Source organism: Orycteropus afer, unplaced genomic scaffold, assembly GCF_000298275.1.
Source record: "Orycteropus afer afer isolate SDZICR_OR568_19922 unplaced genomic scaffold, OryAfe1.0 scaffold00010, whole genome shotgun sequence".
In the NCBI taxonomy this organism is placed as follows: domain Eukaryota; kingdom Metazoa; phylum Chordata; class Mammalia; order Tubulidentata; family Orycteropodidae; genus Orycteropus; species Orycteropus afer.
In genome coordinates, this window is record NW_006921597.1 from 13,273,859 (window position 1) to 13,292,294 (window position 18,436).

At 38.0% G+C, this 18,436-nt stretch overlaps 1 protein-coding gene across 1 annotated transcript in view; it reads left to right on the top strand.

The window, feature by feature from the left end:
• RSBN1 (round spermatid basic protein 1) overlaps positions 1-18,436 on the top strand; it is a 73,808-nt gene that overhangs the window by 52,945 nt on the left and 2,427 nt on the right. The window contains exons 3-5 of the mRNA XM_007949055.2: positions 9,299-9,436; positions 9,705-9,847; positions 17,958-18,125. Of these exons, the coding sequence (XP_007947246.1) occupies positions 9,299-9,436; positions 9,705-9,847; positions 17,958-18,125 (449 nt within the window). The remainder of the gene's footprint in view (positions 1-9,298; positions 9,437-9,704; positions 9,848-17,957; positions 18,126-18,436) is intronic.

Below are 18,436 nucleotides of genomic sequence, written 5' to 3' on the forward strand. Positions count from 1 at the left end.
GGTCCAGGATCATCTTCTGTGTCTGTGTTAATTGATTTCTCTTTTCTTTGTTCAAGAGGGTCTGTATAGTCTTTCTGCCTAGTCCGCCATCTTGCCGGATCTCCCACCATGATTCTTGATCCTTTTTTAGGCATCCTGTTTTTCTCTGGAAGCTTTTAAAATAATTTTTTGTTCTGTTTTGTTTTGTTTTAATTCACAATTTCAGAATAACAAGATAATATATGCCTTGAGATGGGTCTCCCCCCCCAACCCCCTGCCAAATTTACCATGAAATAGTTCAGATATACAGAGATGTATAAAGAATAATAGCAAATACATATGTTTCTATCACCTGGTCCCAAAATAAAACATTACCCGTGTAGTAAGCCCTTTGTAAATCTCTCATATGTCACTGGTGTGAGCCATTTTATGAGCTCTGGTACCCTAAGGCACTTGACTGCTAACCAGAAGGCTGGTGGTTCAAACCCAACAGCCACTCCTTGGAAGGAAGGTTGGGCAATCTACTTCTGTAGTGATACCGCTCAAAAACCCAAGGAGGGGTCGCTATGAGTCGGGTCCAATTCGACGGCACATAACAACAACAACAACGAGTATTTTAAGTCGTCTTAATATGGAAACTGATTCTTTCAATTAGGATTAATTTTCCTGTATTACTTCCTTGCTAATTTCCTTCACTTAGTTTTCAGTTGTTTCTTTTTTGTAAACTGAATAATAGACTTATTGATCAAACTTTTCATTTTCATATCTTTACTTTCCCAATATATTTTTCTTTATCTTTTTGTTCTGCTTTAAGCTGAGGATTTAACTATTTTCTGTTTCTTCTTTTGAATTAATTTCAGCAATAATGTTTTGAACTTAAGAGCTGGATATGTGTGTATGTGTGTGTACATGTATGTGTAATGGCTATTATTGTAGCACCAGGAGCTCTGTTGGCACAGTGGTTAAAGCATTTGGCTGCGAACTAAAATGTCAGCAGTTGGAACCCACCAGCTACTGTGCGGGAGAAAGATGAGGGAGAGTCTACTTCCATAAAGATTACAGCCTTGGACACTCTATGGGGCAGGTCATCTCTGTCCTGTAGGGTTGTAATGAGTCAGAGTCTACTCGATGGCAGTGATTTTTATTATTATTATTATTTCATGAATGCAATGTTTTCTTTCATTTCTTTGATATTAATTATACTTGTTTTGAAATTTTCTTTTATTCTCTAAGTTGTCTCTGTTTCATTCAAGTTCTTGTTTGTTTTAGTCTTTTATTTATGTTAGCTGTTTTCTTCAGATGTCTGATGGTCTGTTCATATTTAAATACAAGTCAATAAAACTGATTAGAAACTCTGTGAACACATTGATGGGGCTTATCAGTTAATGACTGAGTGGGATCTGGCCATCATATCATTTGGAGAAAAGCCCCAAATACATGTTTAATTTAGAGATCTTTTCTCTGAGGCTTTTAATTTCTATAGCTTAGAATCCACTACTTTTTTTTGCCAGTGGGGTTGAGTAGATTATACCCCTGCTAGAATTCTCAGAGTTCAGCTATGGAAGTGGGGAAGTGATTTCATTGGAAATACATGGAATTTTACTCAAGAGTGCTGTTTTAAGTGTAATGGCAGTCTCCCAATACTTGTGCCTTGTTTCTTTTTGTCAGTAATCTTTTTGGTTCACTCCCTCCACAAAATAAGGTACAAACAAATGGGAGTATGGGTTGACGAGATGGCAGGTTAAAAGGAAGGGTCCAACTGATCCTTACACAGATTTTATACCTGTCTCCTTCTTTTCGTTTTCATGCTTTCTGACTCGATGGCAGTGAGTTTGGTTTTGGTTTGGTGAGAAAGTCTTGAGCTGTGGACATCTTAAGTATGTACTCATTTCAAATCAGTCACTTATGGCCAGGGGAATGATATGTGCTGGTTGTATTTGGATCTGAAATTATCATTGTGGCAAGGGGTATGGGATGGGAATATTTTGATTGGCTTAAACCGGTCAGGGAAACTGCATTTGGAGGGGGAAATAACCAAAACAACATGGCTGTTATTCAGTGGTGGTGGGAGGTAGGGTAAAATGGATGGTGAAGGGCATTAGCTAGAGAAGGACCTACAATAAAAAAATTTTAGTTATAGTGGTTATTTCTTTCATAGGAACTGCCCATATGCTGAAAGGAAAGTAGTGAGCAGTTTTGGAGATTATGGAGATGTGATCATTGATATAGCAAGGTCTGAGAATCTCAAGGTAGGAGGACATGGAAACTAAAGCCCAGGTGGAAGAATTAACCTTGCACTAGAGGAGATTACTATATTCTTTGAAATGAGAGGGAAACATTTTTATGGATGTTCAGGGTGTGTGGACAGAGAGGTAGAGTACTGAGAGAACTCTGACCTGATTCACTTTATTTTTCTTAGAGAAAATAGAAGCTATATGATGAATGTCAAGGAGATAGAGTAGAAAATTTGAAGAGAGTGGCTTTGGGTTATTGGAAAGCAAACTGCGTAGACATGTAAGAGATTGCTAAGTGGCATTGAGACTACAAGAGAAATTGGAAATAATAAATTCTTGGTGGCACTGGTATACAATTTAGGTGTTTTTTTCTTGCCCCTTTCCCCCAGCAGTGTGTAGCAGTATAGGTCCAAGAGGTACGACTGATGGCTAGAATGTTTCAGGCTTAGGTGTTACGGGCAGAGCTGGTTGGAAGGACTCGGGTAGAGTGTGAGAAGTGTTTATGAGAAAGGACTAATCCACGAAGTCTAGCTGGATATGTAGGAAGTGAAAGCTGTTGTTGTTGTTAGGTGCCATCATCTCCGACTCATAGCGACCCTACGCACAACAGAACGAAACACCGCCTGGTCCCATGCCAGCTCCACGATCCCTGCTAACTTGAGCCCATCACCGCAGCCACTGTGTCAGTCCATCTCCTAAGGGCCTTCCCCTCTTTCATCCACTCTCCACCTTACCAACCATGACATCCTTCTCTAGGGAATGGTCCCTTCTGACAACATGACCAAAGTAGGTGAGACGAAGCCTGGCCATTCTCACTTGCAAGGAACATTCTGACTGCACTTCTTCCAGGATAGATTTGTTAGTTCTCTTAGGAGTCCATGGTACTTTCAGCATTCTTTGCCAGCACCACAACTCAAAAGCATCAGTTTTTCTTCAGTCTTCCTTATTCATTGTCCAGCTCTCACATGCATAGGAGGCGATTAAAAATATCATGGCTTGTGTCAGGCGCACCTTAGTCCTCAAGGAGACATCATTGCTCCTCAGCACCTGAAAGAGGTCCTTTGCAGCCGACTTGACCAGTGCTATACGTTGTCTCATGTCCTGACTGCTGCTTCCATTGGCGTCAATTATGGAACCAACCAGTGTGAACTCTTTGACAACTTCAATCTTTTCTCCATTTATTGTGACGCTGCTTATAGGTCCAGTTGTGAGGATTTTTGTTTTTTTTTATATTGATATGTAATCCATACTGCAGACTGTGTTCTTCAGTCTTCATCAGTAAGTGCTTCAGGTCATCCTCCCTTTCAGCAAGCAAAGTTGCGTCATCAGCGTATTGCAGGTTGTTAATGATTCTTCCTCCGAGCTTGATGCCACATGCTTCTTCATATAGTCCAGTTTCTTGGATTATTTGCTCAGCATACAGATTGAACGGTGAAAGGATACAACTCTGACACACTCTCTTCTTGATTTTAAACCATACAGTGTCCCCTTGTTCTGTTCGAACGACAGCCTCCTGGTCAATGTACAGGTTTCTCATGAGCACAATCAAGTGTTCTGGAATTCCCATTCTTCTCAATGTTATCCACAGTTTGTTATGATCCACACAACCCAATGCCTTTGCATAGTCAATAAAACCCAAGTAAACATTTTTTCTGGTATTCTTTGCTTTGATCCAAGATTCCTCTGACATCAGCAGTGAAATCCCTTGTTCCACATCCTCTTCTGAATCCAGCTTGCCCGTCTGGAAGTTCTCTGTCAATATACTGCTGCAGCCATTTTTGAATTATCTTCAGTAAGATTTTACTTGCATGCGATAATAATGATATTGTTCCATAATTTCCACATTCTGTGGGATCACCTTTCTTTGGAATGGATACAGATATGGATCTCTTCCAATCAGTTGGCTAGGTAGCTGTCTTCCAAATCTCTTGGCATAACTGAGTGAGTGCCTCCAGTGGGGCATCTGTTTGTTGAAACATCTCAGTGGGTATTCCGTCATTTCCTGGAGCCTTGTTCTTCATCAGTTCCTTCAGTGCAGTTTTGACTTCTTTCTTCAATACCACTGGTTCTTGATCATATGCCACCTCCTGAAATGGATGAACATCAACCAGTTCTTTTTGGTACGGTGACTCTGTGTGTTCCTTCTGTCTTCTTTTGATGCTTCCTGCGTCATTCAGTATTTTGCCCATAGAATCTTTCAGTATTACAACTCGAGGCTTACATTTTTTCCTCAGTTCTTTCAGCTTCAGAAATGCCCAGCATGTTCTTCCCTTTTGGTTTTCTAATTCCAGGTCTTAGCACATTTCAACATAGTAATTGGCTTTGTCTGCTCGAGCTGCTCTTTGAAATCTTCTGTTCAGCTCTTTGATCTTGTCATTTCTTCCATTTGCTTTAGCTACTCTCTGCTTAAGGGCAAGTTTCAGAGTCTCTTCTGACATCCATTTTGGTCTTGTCTTCTTTTCTTGTCTTTTTAATGACCTCTTGTTTTCTTCGTGGATGGTGTTCTTGATGTCAGCTCACATTTATTCTGGTTTTCAGTTACTGGTGTTCAGTGCATCAAATCTATTCTTTAGATGGTCTCTAAATTCAGGAGGGATATATTCAAGATCATATTTTGGCTCTCATGGACTTGTTTTAATTGTCTTCAACTTTAAGTTAAACTTGTTAGTTGATGGTCTGTTCCACAATCAGCTCCTGGCCTTGCTTTGTTTGGCTGAAGATACTGAGCTTTTCCATTGCCTCTTCCCACATATGTAGTCAGTTTGATTCCTGCATATTCCATCTGGTGAAGCTCACGTGTATAGCTGTCATTTGTGTTGTTGAAAAGTATTTGCAATGAATAAGTCGTTGATGTTGCAAAATTCTGTCATGTGATCTCCTGTGTTATTTCTGTCACCATAGCCAAATTTTCCAACTGCCGATGATTCTTGTTTGTTTCCAACTTTTGCATTCCAGTCACCAGTGATAATGAACACATCTTCATTGCATGTTCTTTCAATTTCAGACAGCAGAAGTTGATAAAAATCTTCAGTTTCTTCATCTTTGGCTTTGATGGTTGGTGCATAAATTTGAGTAAGAGTCATATTAACTGGTCTTCCTTGTAGGCGTATGGATATTATCCTATCACTGACAGCACTGTACTTCAGGACAGATCTTGAAACATCCTTTGTGATGATGAATGATACACCATTCCTCTTCAAATTGGCATTCCCAGCATAGTAGATTATGTGGTTGTCTGATTCAAAACAGCCCAAACCAGTCCATTTCTGCTCACTAATGCCTAGGATGTCAATCTTTACGCGTTCCATTTCATTTTTGACAACTTCCAATTTTTGTAGAGTCACACTTCGTACATTCCATGTTCCTATTATTGATGGATGTTTGCAACTCTTTCTCTTGAATTTGAGTCATGCTACGTCAGCATATGGAGGTCTCAAAAACTTTATCCACATCAGTAAGGTTGGTCCTACTCTGATGATGCAGCTCTTTCCTAGTCGTATTCTGAAAACCTTCTGACCTAAGGGGCTCGTCCTCCTGCACTGTATCAGATAATGTTTCTGGGCTATTTATAAAGTTGTGCAGTAATGTATCAGACAGTGTTTCTCTGCTATTCATAAGGTTTTCCCTGGCCCGTTCTTTGAGAATTGGATGGCCTCTTCCTTCTTCCTAGTCTGTCTCAGTCTGTAAGCTCTGTTGAAATCTGTGCACCATGTGCAACCCTGCTGGCATTTGAAACACCGGTGGCACAGCCTCAAGCCTCACAGCGACACGTAAGCCACCACTGTATGACAAAATGACAGACAAGTTTGTCTCCCTTAGCTGTTCAAAACCTCTCTGCCCTCCCTTTACCTGGATCCCTGCTGCTGCTTGCTCTGTCCTCTTCCTGCCTCTTGAAGATGGGGCGTGGGTCCCTTCCCTTACCTGGATCCTTGCCACTGCTCTGCTCTGAAGTATAAGCAGGGGAGTGCTAAAACTGACAGAAACATACAGGTAAAGGAAACTAGATTTCATGTAAGTAAAGGTGTGAAAGCCAGGAAGGTTGTGGGTTTCTAATAATGCCTTCTTCCAGCTAGTCTAATTTAGCTAATTTTTCAAATAGGTCTTTTGTGTGGCAGGTTTCAAAATCCAATCCTGGTATATTAAAAACAAAACAAACTCATGCCATTTAGTTGATTCTGACTCATAGCAACCCCCACTGAGTTTCCAAAACTATCAATCTTTACTGACGCAGATTGCCCCATCATCCTTCTCTGGAACCTTTGCTGGTGGGTTTAACCACCAACCTTTTGGTTAGTGGTCAAATGCCTTAGGCACCATGTCACCAGGGCTCCTTAGTCCTGGTATATTGTACCATATTTATTTGTTTGATGGCTCTTTTGTCACTAGCTAAAAATTCAGCAGTATTGGTAGTTCATTAGCATCCATATGGATATAATTTATCATAATTCCCATAGAGGGGTGAACCTCAAGAGTCTCATAGTATGAGAAGTGTTTTTTGCACATAGATTTTCTTTTTGGAGACGGTGGCATAGTGCTTAAGGCATCTGACTGCTAACCAGAAGGCTGGCAATTCAAACCCACCACACCACTCCTCGGAAGGAAGGTTGGACAATCTGCTTCCATAGAGATACTGCCTCAGAAACCCAAGGAAAGGTCGCTATGAGTCAAATCGACTTGACAGCAGTGAGATCTTTTTTTTCTTTTTTGGTATAGATGAAGATAAACATGTTGGCCTAGACAGAATTAGGAGATCATCAAAATTTGCTCTTTCATGGTCATAGCTCTCCCTCTTTTTGTCTTCTGTTGTTCCTTCTGCCCCATTTTCAGGCTTACTTTCTCTTTCCAAATAGAAAAGATGCTTTATATTTACTTATGCCACATATTAACTATCCTACCCAACCTAAACCCACTGCCATTGAGTCAGTTCCAATTCATAGGAGCCCTGTAGGACTGAGTAGAATTGGCCTATAGAGTGTCCAAGGCTGTGAATCTTTACAGAAGCAGACTGCCTCATCTTTCTCCCATGGAATGGCTGGTGGGTTCAAAATCCCTACCTTTTGGTTAGCAGCCAAATGTATTTCCATTTAAGTTGTCTTTAAGTTCAGTGCTATTGAATTGAGCAATATTTGAATTAGGTAAACTTGGAATGATGTAAAATAAAAATATTAATTTAGTCTTACTCTGAAAAATATAGAGTAATGTGAATTCTTTGAAATTAGTAATGCATTAAGAGTTGCATAATCGGAAAGCTAGCAGACCAAGTAAATTAAAAACTGTGACTTGGTAGTTTACGTCTTCATGATTGGTCTTAAGTTATGAGAGCTTTAAATTATGCTGAGTGTTTAGAACATAACTCCCATAAAATGCCTTGTATAGATTAAAAGCTTTTTTTTAATAAAGGAATTTCTGATAATTTAGCATAGGAGGTGTTTGGTGGAGACTGGTATTATTACCTATAGAAAGTATATTATTCTTAGAACTGGTACTCAAGGTTAAATCTGCCTTAATTGTTTTAGGGTGCTTAGCTCAGAAAGGTTAGATTAGTGCTTAGTATAGCTTCTTTTCTTTCCTCTTCCTAATTACTATACCCTATGATGATCCTCTTTTTGATGTTACCTCCCATGACTTTTTGTAATAGGATCATATAAATATGTACAAAGTACTTCTGGCTTGGGTGGTTGTTACTTGAGAATCACTTAAGGTATCTTAGGGGAACATTTGGTAGGGAATTAAAACAAGATCTAAGCTCTTTTGTTCCTTCTTTGTGTGTATATTTGCAGAGATGATGTTAAATTGTGGAAAGACAAAACAGTAGGTTGATTCTGAAAATGCAGCTGAAGAACTAATAGTGGAGAATTGTGTAAGAAATACTAGATCGTCATTTATGTGAACTGCTTTCTATTAAGGCAAAATAAGTGACATTTAAAGCAGCAACAACTGATTCTTTAAAAATTTATTTTGAATGTTCAGTGTTATAAAGGTACAACTCTTTGTTTTATGCTGTTCAATTTAATCTGCATCTTAGGTAGGAAATGCTGGGTGACTGATCTGAGGTGGAAATCCTGGTTAGAAGCCAACATATTTAGTCTTCTCATCTGTGTGCACAGAAAGTGTCTCTATGTTTGTCAAACATTCATTCTAAGTTATCCAGTATTCATAGGAGTATGAAATAAGAACATACATGAAATGACTAGAGCAATAATATAGAATTATATGGAATCAATTTGTAAACACCATTTGAATGCTAGATAGGATGCTCAGGGCTACAAATTTGTATAGGATATCCCCTAAATCCACTATCAATTTAATTTAGATAAAATGTATGAATGGTAGGAGGTAACCTTAGATTTCAGAAAAGGGAAATATACAGAGGCCTTCTGGAAGAAGAAAAGACTTGAACTGATCTTTAAAAGAGGTTAAGTTAAGGCTTAGATGGCAGGAAAGGGGACGTTCTGAGGAGGGCAGTTTTAAGAGAAAAATCACTGGAGGTGGAAATAAGTCCGGCATAAGTTGAGTAAAGAAAAAGATCATCCTGCTCAGAGTCAAGGTTCTTACATGAAACTAATGAGAGAGTGAGTTGGAAGATGGGGACAGTTGATCTCTGGTTTTAAATATGTCAGCTTGGTGTGTGGTCTGATGTGAGGACTTTCAAACTAGGAAGGACAAAGTGAATATGCAAGATTAATCTGTCTATGATCTTTTATTTTCCCTTGCCCTATCAATTTCACTGTTTATTTACTCAGATTTTTTTTTTCTTACCTATCACTTTAAAGTGTTTACAAAGTTCAGAAGCCATCTTTCTTAGAGAATTTTAAGGATATCTTAATGTTTTGGGTATTTCTTTGAGGTGTTAGAACTGTGGGCTAAGTTACCCACTGAAATTTCTGTTTGTGGTACATACTGTATTAATACATTTGTCAGTGTGCTCATGTGCCTTTCTGTAACTTTGATTTTATCCAAGGTGCTGACCATTGAATTGTTAGTATATAGAAGAAATAGCAACATTGGAAACAATCCCTAATCTATTTAATTATATTATGATGTACTTCAGTTCTCCCCCACCCCCCAATTTCATTTGTTCTCAGGTCAACAGGACATACTGCTGTGGCACCTACCGAGCAGGTCCGATGCGGCAGATAAGTCTTGTTGGAGCAGTAGATGAGGAAGTTGGTGATTATTTCCCAGAGTTCCTTGATATGTTAGAAGAATCACCATTTCTGAAAGTGAGTGTTAAGTTTTGGCACTTTTCCATTAAAGAGTATTAAGTTAATCTTGCCTATTAAAATTAAATTTTATCTAGTGTTGAATACAAACATGTAAAAAATTGTTGGTACAAAGGACTTAACCTCAATTATTCTTTTTTAAATAAATCACTGTGTAATGTAGCATTTATTTCTTTTATACATAGACACAAAGCTTTTTGGTGGGGGGATAAGTTGTAAATAAACTGGAAAATATTTTAAAAATGTGACTCATTTATCTGATTTCTAGATGACTTTGCCCTGGGGTACGCTTTCCAGCCTTCGACTCCAGTGTAGGTCCCAGAGTGATGATGGGCCTATAATGTGGGTAAGGCCAGGAGAACAGATGATCCCTACAGCAGATATGCCAAAGTCACCCTTCAAAAGACGACGGTAAACATTTGTTTTTCTCAAATAACCAAAAGTACTTTTCGAAAACTTGGTTGCTTATAAAAATGATTTGAGACTCAGACACAGTTTAAAACCCGTTTGTCTAGATTATTTTAAGAGCTCTCTTAAGTAAGCCTTCTCGTGGTCAGTTCCTTGATCCAGTCCACTAATTATTACATAGTCATCAGAGTTCTTCTGAAAACAAATTTAATTTTTCGCTTCTTTTCTTAAAACTTGGGTCCTAACTGCCTGCAAGATAAAGAACAAACTCCTCCTCAGTGTGGTCTTTAAGGATCTTTCATAATCTGGCCCCAGCAGTACATCCTCTAGATGTATCTGCTTCTAGAGCTTTCCAATAATACAGAATTTAGCTTTAAACTATGGTTGTACACAGCTCTGTGCTTTAGCATTGTGCTTTTACTTGGAATGGCATTGTCTCCCCTATCCTCCTTTCTGCTTGGCAGACTCTTATTAAATTTTCAAAACCTGAATATCATCTCCCTTGTGAAGCCTTTCTTTATTCTCTTAGATGATTAATTGGTCTCTTCTCTGTGCTCCCACCACATTCTGTTCATTAATGATCTATTTATGTGTTTTTATTTTCTATTAGAGTTTGAACTCCTTGAGGACAGGGACTATGTTTTATTCATCTTTGTCTTCATGACACATAGTAGGTGACCAGTGTTTGTTGAATTGAACCAATAATGTATTCCCCTATGATGCAGAGCTTCAGTGATTCATATTGTGCTAACATATTTTGTATTTCAGAAACATAAAACAAATGTAGATTAATGCATTCTAGTACTATGAAAAATCTTATTTATTAAAACTGAAAATGATTTATATTTGCATAGATTATGGAAAGAACAAAGAGCCCTGGTGGGGCAGTGGTTAAGAGCTCAGCTGCTAATCAAAAGGTTGATGGTTTGGACATACCAGCTGCTCCATGGGAGAAAGATGTGGCAGTTTGCTTTTGTAAAGATTACAGTCTTGGAAACCCTGTGGAGCAGTTCTTTTTTGTCTGTAGGGTTGCTGTGAGTCAGAATCAACTTGATGGCAGTCGGTTTGGGTATGAAAAGAGCAACCCAAAGTAAGTCCCAGAGAAGGGAGTTTTAATGGACTAGTCTAGACCTTACCTTAAAGCTCACAGGAAAATGATACTTCAGCTGAGTGCTGAAATAATCTTTGTAACACTTGATTCCCGGCCAGTACACTTCCTGGCCAGCCACCACATTGCCTGTCAGTGGAGGCTTGTGTGTTGCTATGATGTTGAACCAGGTTTCAGTAGAGCTTCCAGACTAAGGTGGTCTAGGAAGAAAGGCCTGGTCATCTACTTCCAAAAATCAGCCTTTGAAAACCCTATGTGTGGATCACAGCAGTTCAGTCTGCAGCTGGTTATGGGGATTGGGCAGGCCTGGGGAGCATTTTGTTCATTTGTGCATGGCGTTGCCATGAGTCAAGGGCTAACTCAGTGGCAGCTAACAACAATACCAACACTTGAGATAATACGTAAAAATACTTTGTAAATACTACTATGAATGCAAGGTGGTAGCATGGTAAAACTTGTCAGTTAACTGAAATTTCTTCATGTTCTGGAACCAGAGCAGTTACATACATGATGACGATGAATCTTGAAATTCTACTAAATTCTTAAGTAGAGTATATATTTTTTGTTCTATAATCTTTCCAAAAAGGAAATGACCATTGTTTGCTTCTTGACTATTATAAATTAAAAAAAAAATAAAAATAAAAATCAGATAATATAAGGGAGTTTAAAAAAAAGTCTATAATCCCACTAGTTTAGGTATATTAACCTTTCATAGTTTAGTCCATATACATATATATACTCATATTTAAATATTTTTGTACCAAAACAATGAACTAATACTTTACATGATGTTTATTTTTAAACGTGGGGTCTCCCCCACTTAGGTTTATCTATATTAAGATGTAACCATATCATCATTTCTAAATAATTATGTAGTTTTCACTATATGGTTATATCAAGATTTATTTAATCAGTTCTTTATCAATGCAAATTGTTTCCCATTTCTAATATAAACAGTATTTTGACAGTGGTGTGTTGGAGCCAGCTTATATCAGATCATAAGAGCTATTACTAACGTAAATTCTCAATTACATATTGAGTCATCATATCAGTAGCTTGAAATCGACCTTGTTGGGAGTATTTGTACTACAGAAATCAGCAAGTCAGATGGAAACCACCCATAAATTAGCCACTACTGCCCCAAGCCAGTTGTTAAACATATACCAGCACATCGTTCAACATAGATGGATAGATGATTGGATGGATGGATATGTATCTTTGTGCAGATATGTGTTTGTTTTCTTAGTCAAAATTCCCAAAAGTAGAATTGCTGGATCTACATGTACACATTTCAGATTGACCTCCAGAAATGAGTCTACTTATACTCCTACCTGCATAATGGGACAGTGCTCTTTTCTCCACACCATCTATTCTTTTTAATCTTTTATTTGATTGGACAAAAATGTTTATCATTTTAATTTGCTTTTCTTTGAGGGTTTTGTATTTCTTTTTGTGATACTCTCAATTTCTTTTATGCTTATTTCTATTGGGGTGTTTTTGTGTGAATTTATTACATATTATGCTTATGATCACTTTTCTTGTTTTACAAGTTTTTCTCCTCATTATTTTCTTTTTGCTTCAGTGTTTTGTCTTTGTTTACAAAAGCTTTTGTTTACATGTAGTCAAAAAACCTCTTTTCCTTTGAGGTTTTTCCTTTAGTAGCAGGCTTAGAAAGGCCTTCCCTCCTTTAGGATTATAAAATATTCCCCTACATAGTCTCCTAGTACTTCTGTGATCACAGCATTTATATATTAATCTACTTGAAATTAGTTTCAGTATATATTGTTGTTGTTGTTGTATGCCATGGAGTCGGGACCCGACTCATAGCGACCCCTCCTTGGGTTTCCGAGGCAGTATTACTACGGAAGTAGATTGCCACATCTTCCTTCTGAGGAGTGACTGGTGGGTTTGAACCGCCAGCCTTCTGGTTAGCAGTCAAATGGCTACGCACTATAGCCATTTATAGTATAGCACTAGCAGAGCTCCTCAGTATATAGAGAGAGATTTAATTTTTCCCCCCAAGTAGTTAGCCAACTGTATCAGCATCATTTATTAAATACTGTTACTTTTCTACAGAATCTGAGGTACCATCAAGTTTTATTTCTGTTGGGTTGAAATATTCTTCAGTGAGGTGTTCCAAAGCATTTTGAATTAGAGTGAAAAATATTTTAAAATCAGGTTTTGATGAATCAATTGGAATTTAAAGACTAATTTCATCTTCTTGTATGAATGAGAATTTCTTGTTGCTGAAAATGGTGGAGTCAGCCTAAGAAGCTGACCATTTATCAAGGGTCCTGCTAACGAGGATGATGTTTGGATTTATGAACTCTCAAGTTACACGCACAAGATTTTAAAAAGTGAAATAGTACAGTAGGGCTTATAATGAAAAATCTTGTCCACTTCTTCCCAAACACAAACACATTTTTACCAGAAGCAAAAAGCATTTCTGTTTAATGCCATCTTTAAGGCTGTGACAGTTTGTTGATTTCTTGGTATGATGGATGGAGAGTTTTCCCCCCACTTATTCTTCAGATAGTTAAATAACTTTACTTTGTTACCTTAGTAATGTTAAATAATATATCTTAAATCTCTTTTCTGTTTTATTAACTATAGAAAATATGACTCCCTAATTTGTAAGATAAGGAAATGGTGCCCTTCCTTTGCCCTCTTCATCCCGTCAGTTGTAATTTTACATTGCTGAGGTTAATTTATATTCTTTAAAACCGTAATTTAAGTCTTACATGCTCTGTCGATAGGTGGATTCTAAAATTTGAAAGTAAGTAAATGGTATAATATTACGACTAGGTAAGTTTACTGCAGACGCAACAACCCACTGCCATTGAGTTAATTGCTACTGGGAGGGACCCTATAGGACAAAGTAGAACTGCCTCATAGGGTTTCTAGAACTATAAATCTTTGTGGAAGCAGACTGCCTCATCTCTTTCCCTTTGGGGAATGGGTTGCCTTTGTTATGCTATTTAGACATGATTAACATATTTTGAGTCAATCTGTCTTGGGTATAAAAGAGATTGTTTTGTGTTGTTGTTATGTACCGAGTTGGACCTGACTCATAGTGACCCCTCCTTGGGTTTCTGAGGCAGTATCACTAAGGAAGTGGATTGCCCCATCTTCCTTCTGAGGAGTGACTGGTGGGTTTGAACCGCCAGCCTTCTGGTTAGCAGTCAAATGCCTAGGCACTATGCTACCAGAGCTCCCATAAAAGAGATTAAGCATAAACAGGTAAACAGAGATAGGGTAAGGTAGATGCCAAAACACATGGAGATCTTCAAGGACCCAGGGAGCAAAAGCTGAAGAGACAAAGACCTTCCTCCGAGCCCACAGAGAAAGAAAGCCTTTCCCTAGAACCGGCATTCTGAATTTGGACTTCTTGCCTCCTAAACTGTAAGAAAATAAATTTCTGTTTATTAAAGCCATCTACTTGTGGTACAGGTTTCCCCCTCTATCTGAAGGTAGAGTGTTCCTATGAAACCTTTCATAAGCCAAAATGGTGTGAAGTGAAGAAGCAACTACCATTACACCCACTTTTCAATTACCAACCTGGTTAGGTTCCAAAGACCAGGTCATTATGTAGAAATCGGCATTATGTGAAAACAGAGGATGACCATGTCAGATCACAAAATAGAGGATGACTGCATTATTACATAACTGCCAAATGACATCAATACATAGCTGGCTAACTACCAAGAATCATGGCCCAGCCACGTTGACACATAACTGTCACAACCAATGTAACTCTTGCCTCACACCTGGACATTTGTTACTGCCAGACGTAAGTCATTAATGTGCAAAAAAGTCAGGTAGATTTTTTACTATTGGTGTAAATGTGAAGTATTGAATAACAAGATAGTTGATAAGTGTGGAGTAATTGTAATTTATATGGGAAAAAATTTTGAGTGTTCCCAGACCCCAAAAATATACAAAATCATACCAAATAACACATAAAACCTGAAATAACACTAACATATAGTGTTCACAAACACAGTTCATTGCTGTGGTGGCTTGATATTGAGATGCTGAGTGTAGTTCCTGGGGAAGAAACTTGGTGACACCACTATCACTGTTGAGGGTGTGGTGTGTGCTGCCTCTTTAGTGGCTCACTGTAAAATGATGAATGCTGGTTTTGCTTTTCGCCTTTTTTTGTAAAAGTGAAAATCATCTTTGGATTTGTTTTGGTTGGCAAAAAGAGCTCTTTCGTCAAAGTGAAGTGGCATTTCCTGAGTGACTGAGAGTCACTTACACTTGAGCCTCAAATAGAAGGTGTGATGGCCTGTGTCACGGTAGCCAAAACGAACCCCCAAAACAGAGATCATCTTTAAACTTTGACCCCAAAAGATCCCCTGAAGTCTCCTCTAAAGCAGGAACAGTTGGCTTAACTAGTCAAGAATGTCTGCTTTGAGCACTCCGCTCTTTTAAGATGAGTCTCTGTGGGATGAAACTGACCAACAGCAACTTGAAAGTTTACATAGGAAGCTTAGGGGCAGTGAGTTGATGTTATTGGGGCAGGAACAATTTGGAAGAGGAGGGTGAGAATGGCTGCACAACTTGCAGAATATCTTCAGTGTCACCAAGTTGTACATGTAGAAACTGATGAATTGGTATTTGCTCTGCTGTGCACATTCTCAACAACAATAAAAACAAAATTAAAAAAAAAAGTGAAGTGGCATAAAGTGAACTTTTGAGGAGCGGGAGCTACTTGTATTTCTGTTACAGCAGTACTAGCTAGCTAATTAAGATGCTGTGAATTGGAATTGATGGAACACAACAAAAACAACATACATGATTGATTACCTGAGTCCAGGGGTTCTATTTTCCCCCAGTTTTGGTATTGTTTATGAGAAACCTTAATGCCTATGTAATTTTTGTCCTTTTGTAAGTGACCTATTTTTTTCCTTCTCTGAAAGCTTATGACATCTTTCATTTATCATTGGTATTCTGAAATTTCAAAATGATGTGTCTAGATTTGGGTTCCTATTTTTTAAATTCATTCTTTTTTATGTATGGTAGGTCTTTAAAGATTCACATCTCCTTTCATTTATGGAAGATATTCTTCTTTAATTGCTTTCATAATTTCTTTTCCATTTTCTGTTATTTCTGAACTACTATTGGTTGAATAATAGGTCTCCTAGTTTGATTATTCTCATATTTCCTATTACTTACCTTTTTGCTTTTGATTCTGAAACATTTACTTGACTCTTCTAACTTTTCTGTTGAATTTTTAAATTTTACCATTGTTTACTTTGGTCTTTGTCAGACTGTTAAAGGCTTTCCTCAAATATCTGGTGATTGTTGCTCCATTCATGCTTAAAAATAAAGCACTGGACTTACTGGGAGTTCTCTTTATATGTAGGTGATACTTGTCAACAGCAGATTTCACTTTAAAGTTGACAAGCATAGAGCTGGACCTGAAGGGATATGCCCAGGTGCCAGAGGATTACGCTAGTTTTGTTCTTATGGCAGTTTCAGTTTGTTTACAGAAGAACATGCTGTTCTTTTTGGTAATGTTTATTAGGATGCTTTTGCTATAAGCAACAAAAATCTTGACTCAAATGGATTCATACAGTAAAATGTTTATTATCCTGTATATCAAGAAGTCTAGAGTAGGCTGGTTCCAGGTACCATACAGTCAGTAGCTTAATGATGTCATTAAGGAATTAGGGCCTTTCCCTCTCTCTGTTCTTTCATTCTCTTTGCCTAGGCTTTGTACTCCCTGGCTTCCTGTATGGTTGTCAGATGGCTATAGCAGTTCTAAGAATCATATCTGGATCTCGTTTTATTTAGCAGAATAAGAGACTGCCTTTTCTTAAACTTCTTTCTTAGAAGCTAGGGAACTCCCCAGAAGTTTCCTCAGCAGATTTCTTCTCACATTGTTATCTAGAATTAGGTCCTAAATTAGTTACTGAAAAGGAGAATGTGTTTACCCTAGCTTGCCCAGACTCATCAGAACCTACCTCTGGAACTTGTGAATGAGGTCACACATGGGGTAGGAGCAGATACATAATCAAAATTAGTGTTCTATCAGGGAAATAAAGGGGGGGATATATGCTGTGTAGGCAACCAGTAGTCTACTCCGTGGGGGTAAATGCCTGACTTTTCTTCCTACCAGCAGTTATGGAGGATGTGACTAGTTCACTTGAAGAATTTCATGTTAATTCTTAGACTCACTTCATTTCTCATTATCACCATTATGACAGGCTTATTTGAGTTTTAGGCTTCTTGAAAGTCTGTTGGGCAAGCCTCTGTCTTTTTGCCTGCAGTTCCTCTCATGTGTTCTGTGCCTGTGGCTTTCTTTGCTGAATTTTAGGCCTGTGGTTTTTTCTGCTGAATTTTATTAGTTTTAGACACTTGTAATTATTTTCATTCTTCCAGAATTTGTTGATGTTGTTCACTTACTAGTTCATTTCCTGTTACCTTAGTTGTTGTTATTCATTCATTTACTATTATCTTTAAATATTTTTCTAAAAGAATTTTGAGCACATAAAGAAGTAGGTAGAATAATACAATAATCCCCTTGTATTCATTACCCCATTATCAACAGTTTTCAATTTATGACTAATTTTGTTTTTTCTATACCCCCATTCATCTCACCATTCAGTGCCCCTCACTCCTACCATATTAATTTGAAGATTTTTTACTTTTATTTTAATGTGGAAGGAGGAGATCATGTGGGTGCTCTGTGTCTAATAGGATGTTTTGAGAGAAAGGAATGAGGATGCCTGAGGGTAAAGAAACATATTGCCTTCAGCTTTGAATTCTATTTTCTCTTTCTTGGACAAATAAATTTTACAGATTTTTGAATCTTATCAAAGATACAGTTTCTGCTTAGGCCTCAGAAAGAGCAAGGTTATCACGTTAAGAGTTACACAATAGTGTGATGAATGCTAATGATCAAAATCATTGAACTCTTTTCAGCCATTATTAATACTTTTTTTTCATTGTCTCTTTCTTGCTTGCTTTCCCTTTTCTTTACAACCAAATGAACTCTAGATCAATGAATGAAATTAAAAATCTCCAGTACCTACCTCGGACCAGTGAACCCCGTGAAGTCCTCTTTGAAGATAGGACAAGAGCTCATGCTGATCATGTAGGTCAAGGGTTTGACTGGCAGAGTACGGCTGCTGTTGGGGTTTTGAAAGCAGTACAGTTTGGTGAATGGTAAGTTATTAGGACTCAACTAAAAGGCTGACTGCTAACCAGAAGGCTGGCGGTTCAAACCCACCAGCCACTCCTCAGAAGGAAGGTTGGGCAATCCTACTTCTGTAGTGATACTTCCTCGGAAACCCAAGGAGGGGTCACTATGAGTCAGGGCTGACTCAATGGCACTAACAACAACAACAACATTGTCTAAGGAAATGAAGACCTTATTAAAAAAAGTTAAAGCTCAACTTTAACAAAGTTCAGGATATAGAGGTTAACTTAAAAAACTATACTTTGTTTTTCATATTTATGACTCTTCAGGGGCTTTT